Below are 16,569 nucleotides of genomic sequence, written 5' to 3' on the forward strand. Positions count from 1 at the left end.
TAATTAAGAAATTAAATATAAACATACACCATTTATATATTTCAAACAGATTATCGAATTGTGTCCCTATCAGGGTTAAAAGATGATTGATCTATAGTTGACCAATAAAATATTGGATCGGATCCTTATCATAATCCAAACACTTGATCTAGACCTATAATCATTGGATCAGATCGGATTATTCAACCCATCGACAACCCTAGTTATCTCATAAATGAATATTATCAAGAGTCATGATTTTCTGTACACATCTAACGTGACAAAGGCACTGAATCATATATCTATTTCTTCGGGATACACAAAGAAAATAATCAACGGTTCTGTGCCCTTAACACATTAATCGAGTGAAAATTTTTTAAGTCAGAAAATCATTAGCGATATTATCAAACACCATTCTTGATTAGAGAATTCCACAATGACTAATGATAAATCAACATGGCAAAACATACACGGTTTGTACGCTACCAATATGGCAAGGCACAAAACCATTGATCTTCTTCCTTGTGTATCTTGAAGAAAAAGATCTATTATTTTATGCCCTTACCATATAAACCGTGTATGTTTTGCCGTGTTTATTTATTGTGGTTCGTCCACAATTTTTACGTCCATAGATTAATGAGTGGTGATGAATGCATGTGGTTTTTGGTATGCGGCTTGACGTGGCAAATGCACTGAACCATAGAAGATCTTTTTCTTGAGATACACAGGAAAAAGATCTACGATCCTTTGCCACGTCAGCCGCATGTTCATTCATCATTATTCTAGATTAATTTGCCGAATATTCATATGGTGGGACCTGAACAAGAATGTGAGAATAAATTATTGGTTTGTATGTCTCATTAAGCTTTTAAAGTTTATAGTTTAAACCATAATATTAAACTCAAATTAATGGTTTGTTGTTCAAAATTAACACCTGAAACATTATTGTAGAAGTCCATCTTCCAGAGAGTCTGGTCAAGAGCCATCACAACCTCGAAGTTTCGTACTTAACGCGTCAAAGTCTTTGATACAGATATCGATCGTTTCCTCTCTCTTGAATACAAACCCATTAAACCCTTTAATCCAATTCTTCAAAGAAATCCCCAAATCTTGCTTCTTATTAGGTAAGAAAAAACAAAACCAATCTTTTTAATTTCTCCAATTTAGGATTAAATTTCTCAAATTCTGTTTGTTTGATTTTATAATTGAATCAGATATGGAGTTTTTCAACAAAGCTAAAGCTGTTAGACTACGAAGCCATCTCGAAAAGTACTTACTTGCAGATGAAGATGAACAAACTGTTCGACAAACTCGGAACGGATCGTCTCGTAAAGTAAATTGGACGATCGAATTCGTCGAAGAAAACAGCCATATTATTCGTCTCAAGAGCTGTTACGGAAAATATCTAACAGCCTCAGAAACTCCATTACTTCTTGGGATGAATGGTAAGAAAGTGATCCAAACTGAACCAAATATCAATTTGGACTCATCGATTGAGTGGGAACCGATACGAGATGGATTTCAAGTAAAATTAAGAACAAGAAAAGGGAAATTCTTGCGTGCAAATGGTTGGAAGAATTTGATTACTCATGATGGGTTGAGTAAAAGTGGTTCGCAAGATTGGGTTTTGTGGGATGTGGAAGTGGTGGATGAATCAGAAGTTGATTCACTTGTTGAATTTGAGAAGCAATTATCGAGATTTTCGTCGATTTCGGAGGATCAAATCGATTCACCAACGTCGCCATGGTCGATGGAATCGACTAAGTCGCCCAGGTTATCTTCATCACAGGTTTGGTTTTCAAATTTTTGATTTTTTTTTTTTCAGAAATTACAGAGTTTTAGAATTCTAAGAACATTAGGGCCTATTTCGTAAGTGGAGCTGTAGAACAGTAGAAGTTGCCAAATTGGAGTAAAAAAAGGGTATATTAGAAACACCCCATTGTAAAATTGGTGATATTAGGTTTACCCCCTTAAAAAATGCAAGATTAGACTTACCCCCTTAACTGTTAGTCAACGTTGCTTTTTTTTTTTATTGATGATTTTTATCAGAGAAATTTTGATCTTTTCCAAAAGAGTCGTGCTAGAGTGATCTCACAGAGAAATTTTGATGTTTTTCAAAAGAGTTGTGCTAGAGTGATCTCAGCGGGGGACATCTTCTAGTGTTGGCTTGTGTATGCTCGTAGATGCATTTCTCCAAGATATAAGTAAAATGCATCTACAGACATGTGCACGCCACCGCATCAAGATTTCCCCTGTGTCCTCCACTGATGTCATTCTAGCATTAATCTTTTCAAAATTTGATTTAGTCATTTAAGTATTTAAAGAGTATTTTTAAAAAAATAATCAAAATTTCACTATTAAATCATTAAGAAAATGCAATGTTGACTTACGGTCAAAGGGGTAAGCATAATCTTGCATTTTAAAAAAAGGGTAAATCTAATATCACCAATTTTATAGTGAGGGTGTTTCTAAAATACCCTAAAAATAAACTCAACTACTTGATTATGTGTCTAATATAGAATGTCAACATGGCCCGTAGGATACCCTTGTGCCAAAGACGCATATATGGTTGTCGTATGGTTAGCTATCTCAAGGAGCACGATCATAAATGATTGGGTGTATGGAGCCCCCACAATTTAACTCTAATGTTCATATACCATACCCAAGGGGAAGAGGACCAAACAAAACCTTAATGACTAGGAAATAGAGATCCCGCGGATAATCCAAATAAGATTAGATTCATATTCAAAGAAGGCAAAATTGACTTCGAAAAGAACAATACCCTCAACACTGTACCATAGATGCTTTTCCTTGAGATACAAGTGTTGAACACTCGAGGAAAACCAATGGTTCTCTACACATATGCTAAAGGCAATGTTGGAAGTAGTCAATGTAGCACGACTCTTATTATAATGCTACATTACATAAAATTGAGATATATTGAGCATGATTGAAAGTTTTATATCATCTCAAAATGTCTTTAGGCATTTCATTTTAGATCGACACTAAAATGAAACATTGTTCCCAAAACATTGAATGTGTTTTGAGATTATCTTCGTGAAAAGTTAGATATTTGATTGTCTAAGATAATATTTTAAGAGTCAGGATTCAGAACAGTGCCCGTGGTGTCTACATGGCACTATTTAGTTGGCGTTTAAAACACATCAGGCTCCTAAACAAATCGTAGTCCTATGTGTTTTAAATTCAACCAAAACATGCGATGTAGGCACCATATATTACTATAAGAACTAGACATTGTTCTTGATTACGACTTATTTTGTAAACTTTATTTCTTTGATCAAGGTACATTTCTAAAGAACTATTTTTAGAATAATGGTTTTCTGACCCCCTCCCCCTCCTGACATACTTCCCCCTCTACTCTCTCGATGTGGTGTGTGACAGAATCATAGATTGCTCCTAAACATGTGCAATTGTATATCTCAAGGAAGAAAATCTATGGTTCTATCATCTGCCATGTCGGGAGAGTATGTCAGAGGGAGGAGTAAAAAAATCATGTCTCTTATTTTTGATATAATAATAATAATAATAATAATAATAATAATAAAGAGTTTTTATTGCCATGCCAACTTTTGCTAACATCACTCCAATTCGATGGTGATGATTTACATATGAATTAGGGTGACATTAGCAAAAGTTGGTGTGGGAATAGAATTTCTCAAAGTTATGATTAGTAATGCAGGTGTTAACAAGATAGTTAGGTTGGCATTTTCTTTGGTCGACGTATACGTGGATAAGTGGAAAACAAATCCCCCAACTTCTTCTTGTCTAAACGTCGAAATCAACGTCGACTAAAGGGATGGCAAGCTACTTGCGTCTCCTTCACGAAAGATATTAATACCACAACGGTTTTACACATTAGTTAACTGTTTTTGAATTTTACCTTAATTTGTAAATGAGTTTGGATCCTATACTCCAACAGTCTCACTTGTCACACCTTTTGTTCCTCGTCATCCATATGTGGCTGACCTCCACAGTCCACCACGTTAGATATAGCCAATTTTTTTTTTTTATTATCAAGCCCTGTCAAAAAACCATTGATTTTTCGTTTAGTGTGACCAAAATTATTTGCCACGTGGCTCTCAAATAGAGTTTGTATCCAGCGAAATTTTGGGTGATTTAGATAAAAAATCGTGATAATATGACGCCTCTATCTGACATCCTCTCCTTTATCATAGCATCGTAGATCATTTACATTGGGATACGTATAATCATAAATCTTTGACTTTGATCGTTCTAATAAACAAAAATGACCCAAATGCTCTCCTCTTCAACAATCAAGATTCCTTGATTTTCTTTTCAAAACCAATCACAGTTAATGCTCTTAGATCAAATTTTGTATCCTCATCTTCAACCTTCAGACTCTAGTGAGCCCAACTTCACTTTGGTAAAAACACATACACACACACACACTCTCTTTCTCTCTCTTGTTAAAAAAGTTGAAGAACTTGAAAATGACGAATTTTGAAAAAATCTTAAAGGTATTATTTTTCGAATAGAAGTTGAACATCGGACCGGTGTTGTTATATTGATAACTTATCGTTTATGTCCCACTTTCAAGTAGGTGTCAGCTAACTTAATTGGTAAAACCTTTCGATGACGACATTATTGATTTTAGATCAATTTTCATCAACATCGATTAAAAACAGATTTATCCAGTGACAATATCAAAAAATTTAATCAATTGAATATATATGAGTGAAATGCATTTCGGTCCTTTTTCATTAGGCCAATAATAGAAGAATATGGTCAAAGGGCATAAGATCAATTTTAATTAAAAGACAGGCGTATCTCAAATATTCACCAAAATGTGAAGGGGCATGTCCACGCGCCTAAAACTCCCTCTCCACTCTCCAGTCTCCATCAAGGCACCAACTCTACCATTTTCAAGTTTCATTTTCAAGTTTCAAGTTTCAAGTTCTAACTAACAAAGACGACTTTTTGTTTTTTTTTCTTAATTTTTTTAAGTTTCTTCATTTTCGTTTTTTCAAATCTCCTTCTCTGATTTCTTCCTCTAATTCGACATCTCAGCTCGTAATGGAACTCTTCGAAAATGCGAAAACGATTCGACTCCGGAGTCACCACAACAAGTACTTACTAGCCGAAGAAAACGAAGAATCGGTCTACCAAGATCGAACCGGTTCATCGAAAACTGCTAGATGGACCGTCGAGTTCGTCCATGGCGGAACCATAATCCGTCTCAAGAGCTGCTTTGGCAAATACCTAACAGCATCCAACGTTCCATTTGTCCCCCGGATGTCACAACGTAAGGTTCTCCAAACTTTGCCCACAAAATTAGATTCTTCTGTAGAGTGGGAACCCATTAGAGAAGGAACGCAATCTCAGGTCAAGTTCAAAACCCGTTACGGAAACTTTCTTCGTGCCAACGGGGGTCTTCCCCCTTGGAGGAATTCCGTTACGCACGATATTCCTCACAGAAGTTCTACTCAAGATTGGATCTTGTGGAATGTTGAGGTGTTGGAGATTGGAGTTCAAGAATCAGGTGAATCTGAATCGATTCCGGAATCACCATCGGATGCTTCTTCTCTTCCTTCTGACGAACCATCGTCTCCATTGGCAATTTCCATCAAACCCACCACATTATCTTCCAGATTATCTAGCAAATTATCTAAATTGCAGGTTTGATTCTTTAAATTTTGATTTCATTTATTGAATTTTTCTGGATTTTTGAAATTAGGGTTTGGGTTATGATTATTGTTATTTTGCTGTCTAAAATGCAGGTTTGATTCTTTGAGTTTTGATTTAGTTTATTGATATTTTTCTCGACTTTTTAAACTAGGGTTTTGGAAAGTTAGGGTTTGGGGTGTGATTATTGTTATTTTGCAGTCTAAATTTTCTAAATTGTAGGTTTGATTCTTTGAATTTTTTATTTGGATTTCGTTTATTAATATTTTCTGGATTTTTTGAAATTAGGCTTTTGGAAAATTAGGGTTTGGGTTGTGATTATTGTTAATTTGCAATCTAAATTTTCTAAATTGCAGATTTGATTCTTTGAATTTTAGTTTTGTTTATTGATATTTTTTTTCTGGATTTTTTGAAATTAGGGTTTGGGTTGTGATTATTGTTATTTTGCAGTCTAAGGATTCTTCTGTTAATTCGTCGCAAAGGGTGGATGGTCGAATGATTTATTATAGTATTGCTGATGAGAATGGTGAGGTTGAGGTTGAAGATGGTGTAGAAGGGACTTCATTTACTTTTAAGGGGAATGGGGTAGATGAGTTGACTCATAAGTTGAAGGAAGAAACCGGGCTTGAAGATATAATTGTGTGTACTCGGAGTCCGTTGAATGGAAAGCTTTATCCCCTTCGATTACAGCTTCCTCCCAACAATGGTACTATGCATCTTGTTGTAGTTCAGGCTTCGTCGAAAGGTGAGGTTTCGCCTTCTCTTGATAAAAAATTTAGTTAGTCTAGTAGCGTTATTGAACTCTTGAGTAATTATCTTTCCGCCGTTTTATAAGATATGAAGATTTATTTGTATGATTTGCTTTCAATTATTATACTAGTCAATATGATTGAATTTGTTCCTACATGTGTTATTATAAATAGAAAAAAATGTCCGTTCACAATTTCTTAAGCTTTTCTCTTGGACACTAGGCAAGAATGTTGAGTGTATGTTTTCCTCCACTTTTAGGTGCGTTATACCCCATTTAAGCCACATGATCCCCTTGTATTCATTCTTCTCCCCTTCTCCAAACATATTGGTCTTTTGGAGTAGTTGGTCGGTTAACATGGTATCAGAGCGCTAGGTTTGTATAGGTCGGGGTTCGATTCTTTCCACCCTTATGGGTGAGGGGAGTGGAGTATATTTTCCTCCACTCAAGTGTGTTATACCCCATTTAAGCCCTGTGACCCTCTTATATTCATTGTTTTCCCCTTCTCCAACAGATCGGTCTTTTGGAGTAGTTGGTTGCTTAACAAAAAATTGGTTACTTAATGGAAGAAGGATGTTGATGTAGTTGAAGAGTGCTTAAGTACTTGGGAAGCATTTGTATATAGGATAATATAAAAGAAAATAAAAATTATGATATCCCATTAATAATTCATAATTAATTTTTATAACTTACCGATAGACAAGTTAAATATATATATATTAGCAGGGTTTTGCTAAATAAAGAGAAAATGACAAAAGAAAGAGATTTGGAGGTATCCAAAATCAGTTAGCTGTCCAAATCCAACATGAGTCTGACATGGTTACTTCACCTATTTAGAAGAATTTGTTATATTGTGTGGAAGAGAAGCTAAGCCTCAGCAGTACTGGACCTTATAAACCTAATCGAAGCAATGTCCAAGGAACCTGGATGTCTTCTATGGAGCTAGATTGTCCCATCTAGGTGGAACTCTTAACCCCATGTTCTTTCAACTCTTCAGAATACTTTAAAAAGTCTAAAAAAACTCTTCAGAATACTGGACTTCTAATTCTTATTGAAGAAATGTTCGAGGAACCTGGATGTCTGCTAAAGTTTCCATCTAAGTTTACTCTTAAAATCAGGTTCTTTTCTAACTCTGTTACTTAGTCACACTCGATTCCTATTACCAATCGTTTCATAATTGGATAATCTGAACGTACTCTAGCCACATTTTTCTTAATGAATTAAATTATATTTAGAAAAAGAGAAGATGAGGTCAAGATGACCATCCCATCAAAAAATACAAAAACAACAAAAAAAAGCTACACAGACACCAAATTCAAAATGTCATCCCATCTAATGAGAAAATCCCTAAAGAAAACACCTTTGAACATCATACTCTAGCCCCGTTAACTCTCTACTTGATGTTTTCATGCAGCATTTTGTTTACTAGTTTGGATTTTTTTTTTTCTTGTTGTCTATAGGCTTACCTGTGGTACTGTGTTTTTGTTTCAGTTGCGAAAGATTTTGCACAGCCAGGTCTGCTGTAAATTGAGTTGAGGCGTGCTGGACACGCAGCTCTTTGTGTACAAAATAAATGCATACACGCCTATTATGTACATTTTGCAAAAAAGATGTCTGAATGCTTGCCGAAACATGCTGGAACCATCTGGAAATGGTCCTCATTCATAATTTGCCTCTTCACTCCAATCGATTACTAATAAAAGGGAGTATAGTTCTTCAACGAGTTTGAATAACTTTCAAAATTATCACTGAGGCTCATTACAATCACCCATTTTCTCTCCAATAATTATCAAATACCTTGTATTCGGTGGTTACATATGATTGAGAACTTTTTTCTGTTGGGGACCTGTGCAACTGTGTTTCTGATGCAGAATTCTTTTGCATTTTTAAAACATGATGGTGATGATGAGGAAAAATGTTTTTGCTCAAAAAATTCAGGATCCACCAATCACATAAGCCTGCATGTATTAATGGCATCCGCAATTTACAAAACTACCTCTGTTAGGCTTGACGTGGCACACACGGGAGAGTCTATGATAAATTCCGTGAGCAAAAAATCTCGCTTTGACGAGGGATGATGTATTTGGGCTGCCAATTGCAATCATGTGCTTTTCATCTTGTTTCAAATTTTGTATTTTTGTTTTTTGTTTGGGTATGGTGGTGGTTGTGTATTGGGAGCAAATTTGTTTGGTAATTGTTGAACTTGGAAGCAAAGGATCACTCTCTTGTAGGTTTGAATGTCCCCATTCAAGAAAAGATGGTGATAGTGATGATGACTCAGTCCGTGGATTTGAGTCTCCTTTGCATTGACAGGGACAGAACTTCCCTTGAAACCTCAAACATAATTTATATTTTTGCTTGGGAAAATTTGCGGATTTTAGCTTGAAATAAAAAGGAAGTTGTTATTGGAAAATTTTGAATCAAAGAAAAATATAGGGTTCTTGTAGGATGCTCTCCCTTAACGCCAGCTGAAAGCATGGACTTCCAACTCACTGGAGCCCAAGTAGTGCTACTTCAAACTAGGATACTCCTGCAAAAAAAAAAAAAACTGCTCAAGTTCCACAACACCAGGTCAAGGTTTGATGTGGCCCATGCGACATGTCAATCAACTGAGGATGCAAAAAAGATCATCATATATGCTTAATCCCAAATATTGGGGTTGCTAATTTTTGTGTGTGGCTAATTTAGTAAAATCACCCTGTGAAATGGGTGATATTAGTGTTACACCCTCGTGAAATGCAAGATAATCGAGAGAAAATATAAAACAATCAAGAAAATGAAATTCGTAATACCCCTACTGTAAATATTCATGTTAGTTCTACCCCCTTCCCCCTCCTGTGCATAAATAAAATGAATATGTTTTTTTTTTCCTTGATTTTGTTCCACAAAAACTTAAGCATTGAGGTCAAATTTGTTAAAAGAGCTCACATGAGATTTCAAATCTCCACTCATTCCATGAAATATGAGATTTTTAACTTGCTTAATCATAAATCGGATAAAAAACTGTTAATTGTAAGATTTCAAAGCAATAGGTTTTAGGAATAAAACCCTAACACTTTCGAGAACATTCCAATAATAACAAATATGACCCTAAGTGGAATAAATGAGACAACGGTAAAATCCTAATTTCATGTTTTAATCCAAAGATGTAAAATATTTTAATCAAATAGTTGAGATTAGATTAGATTTTTTATTATTTCAATTAAAACAATGACATTTTGGTAATCTAAATATTACAAGGGTAGTTTAGGTATTCACACAGTAGACCATCATTTGAACAAACATTGGTAACTAGATCAACCGAAGTTCAGGGAATTGATCTCATATTGGGACGGGGTAATCCTAATTTTGCCTATTTCTCAGGGGCATGTTACTAAAATACCCTTTTTTTCACCATTGAATTCTATCTTGAACCATATCTTCAGTCCATACATGCAAATCATTTCATCTTTTCATAGGTTGTGATCCACGATAGTTAGGGATAAAAAATCCAGCATTGCATGTATCTCAAGTCGAAGAGGGTGCACGACATCGCTTGCAACGAATTCATTCACCACACCATTCACCTCAACCACACTACAACCCGGTGTCTTCTTGATCCCTTTATCACCCATCATTTTTCGAATCCTCCGTGCATCTTTGCACCTCTGTGCACCTAAATAAATGTTTGACAGCTGAACATAAGCACCATCTTCTTCAACTCCACTATCATGTTCGAGCCGTAGAAGCTCTTCAACTGCTAGCTCTGCAAGCTCAACATTACCATGTGTCTTACATGCACTAAGCAATGAACCCCAAACAGAAGCAAGAGGTTCCATTGGCATTGTTTGTATGAGCTTAAGTGCTTCGTCTAACCGACCCGCCCTACAAAGCAAGTCCACCGTGCAACTGTAGTGCTCGTGTTTGGGCTTGACGCCATACAAAGCCTCCATGTTGTCCAATAAAAACAGGCCTTCTTCTTGGAGCCCTGCATGAGTACAAGCTGTTAAAACCCCGAGAATGACAACCCCATCTGGCCTAAGTCCATCTTCCTTAATCATTCTCTCCAAGCAATGGATAGCCTCTTTAGCAAACCCATGTAGTGCAAACCCACCAATCATAGCAGCCCATGAGAAGACGTTTCTCTTAGACATTCCCTTGAACGCCTCGACAGCCTCATCGATACACCCACACTTAGCATACATATCAACTAAAGCAGTCCCTAAAAACACATCTTCGGCGAACCCATTTCGTTTCTTAATGTAATCATGGATCCAGATTCCTTGCCGAAGCGCCCCCGAATGGGCACAAGCAGTGAGACCCGTAGCGATACAGAACTCATCCGGTTCCAATTGAGAAACCAACAAATCACGAAAAGCATTCAAACCCTCGGAAGCAAGACCACATCGAAGGTACCCATTTATGAGAACATTCCATTGGATAACATCTCTTTGGGGAATTTCATCAAACACCTTACGAGAATCAAACAAACTTTTGCATTCTCCGTAAAAACGTAAAAGGGAAGTCTGTATATGATTGTCTGATGCACCCAACCCATTTTTCAAGACCCAGCAATGGATTTGCTCACCTAAAAAGAGAGATGATATGTTAGCACAAGCGATGAGAACGAAAGGGAATGTGTGGTGATCGGGAACAAGGGTATCGTTCTTGAGCATGAGATGGAAGTAGTGGAGAGCGACTCGAGGTTGAGACTTGCGAGTATGAGCTCTTATGAGAGTGTTGTAGATGAAGGGATTTGGGTTTTGGGTTTGGTGGAAGAGGAGAGAGGCGTATACGAGGTTGCCAGATTCGGAAAGAGCGCAGAAGGAGATGAGTTTGCTAATGGCGTAGGTGTTATGGTGAAGCCCGTGTGTGATGAAGATGGCGTGTACGGCCTTAAGTTGTGACATATTGGAGCAACGCTTGACGATGGACATGCAGAGGTTCCATGCTTGAGTACTACCGCTGCTGCTGCTGCAGAGCAGGCGAGCACAACCCATGGCGATGCATTATGAGGTAGGGTGATTAAAGGGAAGAGATTCTATTGCCACACCAACTTTTGCTAACACCACCCTTATGCATATGTAATCACTAACACACATCTTGGGGTGGCATTAGCAAAAGTTGGTGTGGCAATAACAGGTCACTAATTTCTGATTAGCTTAGGGAGAGACTACTTGCACACCACCACCAAGAATCTATTGCATGCCATCACTTAAGAAATCCCGTGTACTTCATTGCTATGATTGCACTTCTAAATAAAATAAAGAAAAAGTTTGTACTCCTACGATATTTATTCTCCTTGCCCTCAATATGAGAGAGACTCCTCATCTACTAAAGGGAAAATGAGAATGTTTTTTTCCTTTTCGTCCTTTAATAAAAAATAGATATTGATAGAAACACATATTTTCTCTTTTTTTCTATTACAAAAAAAAATATAGAGAGATAAGTTGTCGTCTTCCAACAAAGAAATATAGAGTGAAGTTCAACTAGTCAAAATTTAAAATTAGCCAGGACTTTTTTCTCAATTTTTAAGGGTTAAGTGTAAGGGGTGACTTGTCAACTACAAATAGTTGCTTCCTTTATTTATTGTTTATCGCAAGGGCTCATTTGATCTAATGGAATAAGCAAATGAGGTCCTCCAATGTCCGGAGCACCAAAATGAAGGTGCCCACTTAACTTAGTTGGTGTGGCTTGAGGAGCGTTGATCCCATGACCTAGAACCCACTTTCACCTTTGTTAACCACTGAAAAGCAAAACCTATCATGTCATAAGTAGAAGCCTAAAATAGTTGGTTGCCAATTGAGAAAAACTTACTTTTGTTTATGGTTATTGATGGATTGGATTGGATCAGATATAATTGGATTAGATCTTATCGAATTAACTTCTTATCGGATCTCAATATTAATATCTAAATCTGATCCAGTAACAATTGAATCAGAATCAAATTAGATCAAAATTAGATTTGATATAAAAATATTTAAAAAAAAAATCTTATACATTTAAATAAAATACACTAGTAAATTCTACTTGACTACTACCGTTTTGTAGAATATAAAAATTGAAACAAAAGAGTGAGATTCAAATAATCTCATTTTATTGTCTTTTCCTTTCTCTTCTCCATCAATCTATATAGTGTAATTTACATATTTTCTCATATTTGATCAACTTTGGACATGATAATCAAAATCAATCCGATCCATATCGGATTAAATCCTTGTGGAGAATAAAGAAGATCCGGAGTTAGTTAGCTAAATACTCCATGTAGTACAAATTTCACTAAAACTGTACGGATACGACTTGGAATTAAGCCCATTGTCATCCAGGAAGTTGGACTCGGCGTAAGCCTCGCGTTTGACTGGTCTGCGTCAACCGTTGGCTTCAGTCTCTCTCACACGCTTTCAGAATCAGAACATTCTCGACTCTTTTTAATCTCACACGCGCACCAAAACCCCCCATTTTCAATCACAGAAGAGAGAGAGAGAGAGGGAGAGGAGAGAGAGAGATGGGAGTCGATTACTACAACATTTTGAAAGTTAGCAGAAACGCAACAGAAGAGAACCTAAAGCAAGCTTATAGAAGACTCGCTAAGATATGGCATCCAGACAAGAACCGTGACAACAAACAAGAAGCCGAATCCAAATTCAAACAAATTTCTGAAGCTTATGCTGTTCTTAGCGATCCTCAAAAGCGTCAGATCTACGATCGTTACGGAGAAGAAGCACTCAAGTCTGGTCCTGTTCCACCTCCTCCTCCGTCTTCTCGTGCTCCCCCCAATTCGTCATTTAGGTTTAATCCCAGAAACCCTGATGACATTTTTGCTGAATTTTTTGGTGAATCTGATGGTGTTGGTGGTAGAAATCGTGGGTTTGGGGAGAAAACTAATAGGAATTCTGATGGGGATGTTGGTAACCAATCTACTACGAAGGGGGCGGTGGTGGAGAATAAGTTGTTTTGTAGTTTGGAGGATCTCTTCTGTGGGACAACCAAGAAAGTGAAGATTTCAAGAAACGTTGAAGATGGTGACGGGTATGTAATTTTGTGTTCTTTCTTCAATTATTCGTTTTTTTAAGTTTGTTTGGTTGTTTTTCGATTCTTTATGGTTTTGTGGGGAAATGGGGTTTATTATGTTCTTTGTTTAATGTTGGATTTCAACAATTCTTGAAGTAATTCATGGATTTTTCACTCATTGATGTTCTTGGTGAAGAATTATTGCGGTATAATGGATTACATTACAGATTCAAACCTATACCATTTGATATTTTTGCTTCTTGTTGGGTTGTTTTTCGATTATTTGGGGGGAATGGGATTTATAATGTTCTTTGTTTAATGTTGGATTTTCAACAATTCTTGGAGTAGTTTTCATGGATTTTTCATCCATTGATGTTCTTCCCCCAAGAGTTATTGCGTATAATGGTTAAATTACAAATTCAAACCTACCCAATTTGATATTTTTGGTTCCGTATGATTGGTATAGGGGTTAGAGTGTCAATTCTTTAAGATATTAGGTCAATTGAAAGAACGGCAATTAGGGATTGTGTGTTCAGTACCTGTTGAATTGGACGAGAAACTGTTCGATATTTGATACATGTTTTTTGGAAGCAAGTTGATTTCAAGGTGTTTCTTTTGATGCATTTTGCTCCTGAGCTCTCCAACGATATCTAAATGTAATGTGCCAATTGGATTAAAGGAGGTTTTGGGGAGAAATTTACAATTATCATCAATTTTTAGTTTATTTGGCTCTTGAAAACTTGTATTGGTATACCTTATTTACTAGCTATTGTTAATAAATCCTTATGGGTGATGTGAATGGTTACTTGGAGGAAATTGGGAACCGTATATCCGGGCTTGTATGTGCTAAGAGGGAAACACTACTATCTAGATGTGCTTGGGATAACTTCTAGTTTTTCACTTATGGTCAGTATATTTTATTTACTTTGGGTGTGCTGATTGGTGAACATGTAAGAGTACAACACTATGTGCAAAACTAAGGAAAAGTCGATGTAGATGGTTTGGTCATGTGCAACAAAGGTTGATTATAGTCCCATTTAGAATGAATGTGCAAGTTAAAATTTCTAAAAGAGCGGGAAGAATATTAAAAAAGAAAGTGGTTAATGTAGTGAGAGCTGATTCAAAAGATTTTTAGTCATAATTGAGTGGAGGACCAAGATTTTTTCAATTGAGACCAATTTATTTTCAGATGAGGCTTTGATGATGATTTATAGCCTAGTTTATTTGTTAAACATACAGGACACGTAGAATGGGAACACCAAAGTCAAATGCATTTGAATGCCCATATGCTTTTGCACCTTATATGGCGCATATGACAAGGGACATGCATCTTTTCAGGAACTCTTTAAGATGTCACACGTGATCGTGAGTTTGTTATAGAGGATTTATGTTTTAGTATTTTAATGGGTTTTAGAAAAGAATGGGTTAGAGGATTGTTGTGAATCATATTCTATGGATTTAAGATTGCTTAGTCATCCAGGGCTGTTACCTTTCCATCAAATCTGAAAATGTTCATGCGCAACTGCCTTAGTTTTTCCGGTTGCTACAACCTACAAGGCACTTCTAGATCAGCATGTTTTGCCTTCCCTAGTTTTGTAGATAAAATGCAGATGTGGGAGAAGATGTTGCATTGTGGGATAAGACCACACGTTCAACGAATGCCGCAGGCATGACAATCAGTTAAATATTACTTCCCTGGCATTGTAGGGTAGCTCAAGAGGAGGCCTTCTGCATTGTGGCTGTTTTCATATATAAAAAATTCAAATTTTTTCAGTGGTGTAGGTGATCAATTGCCTTTATCTTCCCTCTTGTTGGAGAAGTTTTTTCAGATTGCAAACTCCCAACTCTTTTACTGAATTCCTTGGAAAATTTAGTTTCCTAATAACATACCCTGGTTATGGGGTGATTTATTATTTTATATTGTTATGTGGGGGTTTACTTGCAACTTATCAGAAAACATGGGTGGGGTTTATTTGCTGCTTGGATCTATCCACATTCCTTATTTCTAAAAATTTTATCTTTATTTATTTTTCTTCATGTTTTAGTTTTCTCACTTAAAAGAACAAGAACTGGGAATTGGGAATTGTTGGCACATAATTGAGAATTCAAGATAACATATATATTATTGAATGATTTTAGATTATTCAAGATGAATCAGGCACAAGTGGGTCAAGAAAGATTCATTTAAGTTACTTCCCCTCGCCCCCTTCTTCTGTCAATTTTCTTCATTTAAGTTCTTTGGAATGGTTTCTTTATTACCCTCGAGCTAATAAGGAAAATTTGGACAATTTTTTAGTAGTTAAAAAAAAAAAAAAACCTTGGCTTAATAACTCCTGGTAGAATTGATGGCTTCTGAATGATGAGTGCATGTTAGTTACCTTTTCCCCCCTTTTTTTTGTCTTTTTTTTATAACTGTTATTTGTCGTAATACGTTAGTTCTCTTGCAGTAAGTTGAAAGCTGTGGTGGAGATCCTGGCAATTGATATCAAGCCCGGTTGGAAGAAAGGCACAAAAATCACCTTCCCGGAGAAGAGTAACCAAGAGCCCGGGGTCATTCCAGGAGATATTGTTTTCTTGATAGAAGAGAATCCACATAAAGTTTACAAGAGAGATGGGAACGATCTGGTGATCAACGTAAGAATATCACTGTTGGAGGCCCTTACGGGGAAGACCCTTAACCTAGTTACCCTGGACAGAAGAAATCTTACGATCCCAATTACATATATTGTCAGACCAGGTCACGAAATGGTGGTCCCTGGTGAAGGAATGCCGATCTCAAGGGAACCCGGGAAGAAAGGGAAACTGAGGATCAAATTTGATGTCAAATTCCCATCAAGTCTCACTGCAGAACAGAAATCTAGCCTGAGAAGCTTGCTGGGTAGCTGACGATGGCTTCAGCTTCATGTTTGCCACGGACGATCCATTAACACTTGTAGACAAGGTAAGATGTAAATATGTTTGGTTCTAAGGAGTGAAGAATGTGAATAGTAGGGAGGGTTTGAAGGATGATCTACGACTCTACGTAATGGTTGGGTGTTGGATTGGAGACGATGGGGTGGACTAATATATTGCACCACTGCTGCTCAATATGCGGTTTGTCTTCATTTTGAATTTGTATACTAGTGATCATACCATACTTTTAACAATGTAAGCTTAAGGTGTTGGTTTTAATGTTCATTCCACTTGCA

The 16,569-nt window shown here is 36.6% G+C and overlaps 3 protein-coding genes across 3 annotated transcripts; 2 read left to right on the forward strand and 1 right to left on the reverse strand.

Moving 5' to 3' along the window:
- The first annotated feature begins 899 nt into the window (after positions 1-899).
- Positions 900-8,238, forward strand: LOC147394943 (uncharacterized). Its single transcript, XM_086454448.1, has 5 exons — positions 900-1,103; positions 1,194-1,768; positions 5,029-5,637; positions 6,094-6,388; positions 7,883-8,238. The coding sequence occupies exons 2-5, from the start codon at positions 1,196-1,198 to the stop codon at positions 7,915-7,917; spliced, it is 1,512 nt and encodes a 503-aa protein (XP_086310574.1). The 5' UTR covers positions 900-1,103; positions 1,194-1,195; the 3' UTR covers positions 7,918-8,238.
- Positions 8,239-9,561: 1,323 nt separating this feature from the next.
- On the reverse strand, positions 9,562-11,556 carry LOC147394944 (putative pentatricopeptide repeat-containing protein At3g28640). Its single transcript, XM_086454447.1, has one exon. It carries the CDS (start codon positions 11,368-11,370, stop codon positions 9,844-9,846), a length of 1,527 nt encoding a protein of 508 aa, XP_086310573.1. The 5' UTR covers positions 11,371-11,556; the 3' UTR covers positions 9,562-9,843.
- Positions 11,557-12,760: 1,204 nt separating this feature from the next.
- Positions 12,761-16,569, forward strand: LOC147394945 (uncharacterized). The gene is made up of 2 exons (XM_086453959.1): positions 12,761-13,399; positions 15,829-16,569. The coding sequence occupies exons 1-2, from the start codon at positions 12,876-12,878 to the stop codon at positions 16,265-16,267; spliced, it is 963 nt and encodes a 320-aa protein (XP_086310085.1). The 5' UTR covers positions 12,761-12,875; the 3' UTR covers positions 16,268-16,569.

Source organism: Akebia trifoliata, chromosome 9, assembly GCF_017979445.1.
Source record: "Akebia trifoliata isolate Shusen 1 chromosome 9, ASM1797944v1, whole genome shotgun sequence".
NCBI lineage: Eukaryota > Viridiplantae > Streptophyta > Magnoliopsida > Ranunculales > Lardizabalaceae > Akebia > Akebia trifoliata.

Coding starts and splice junctions, on each gene's coding strand:
- LOC147394943 (XM_086454448.1), top strand. CDS start 1,196: ATGGAGTTTTTCAACAAAGCTAAAGCTGTTAGACTACGAAGCCATCTC. Junction 1,769..5,028: donor CCAGGTTATCTTCATCACAG/GTTTGGTTTTCA, acceptor TCGACATCTCAG/CTCGTAATGGAACTCTTCGA. Junction 6,389..7,882: donor AGTTCAGGCTTCGTCGAAAG/GTGAGGTTTCGC, acceptor TTTTTGTTTCAG/TTGCGAAAGATTTTGCACAG.
- LOC147394944 (XM_086454447.1), bottom strand. CDS start 11,370: ATGGGTTGTGCTCGCCTGCTCTGCAGCAGCAGCAGCGGTAGTACTCAA.
- LOC147394945 (XM_086453959.1), top strand. CDS start 12,876: ATGGGAGTCGATTACTACAACATTTTGAAAGTTAGCAGAAACGCAACA. Junction 13,400..15,828: donor AACGTTGAAGATGGTGACGG/GTATGTAATTTT, acceptor GTTCTCTTGCAG/TAAGTTGAAAGCTGTGGTGG.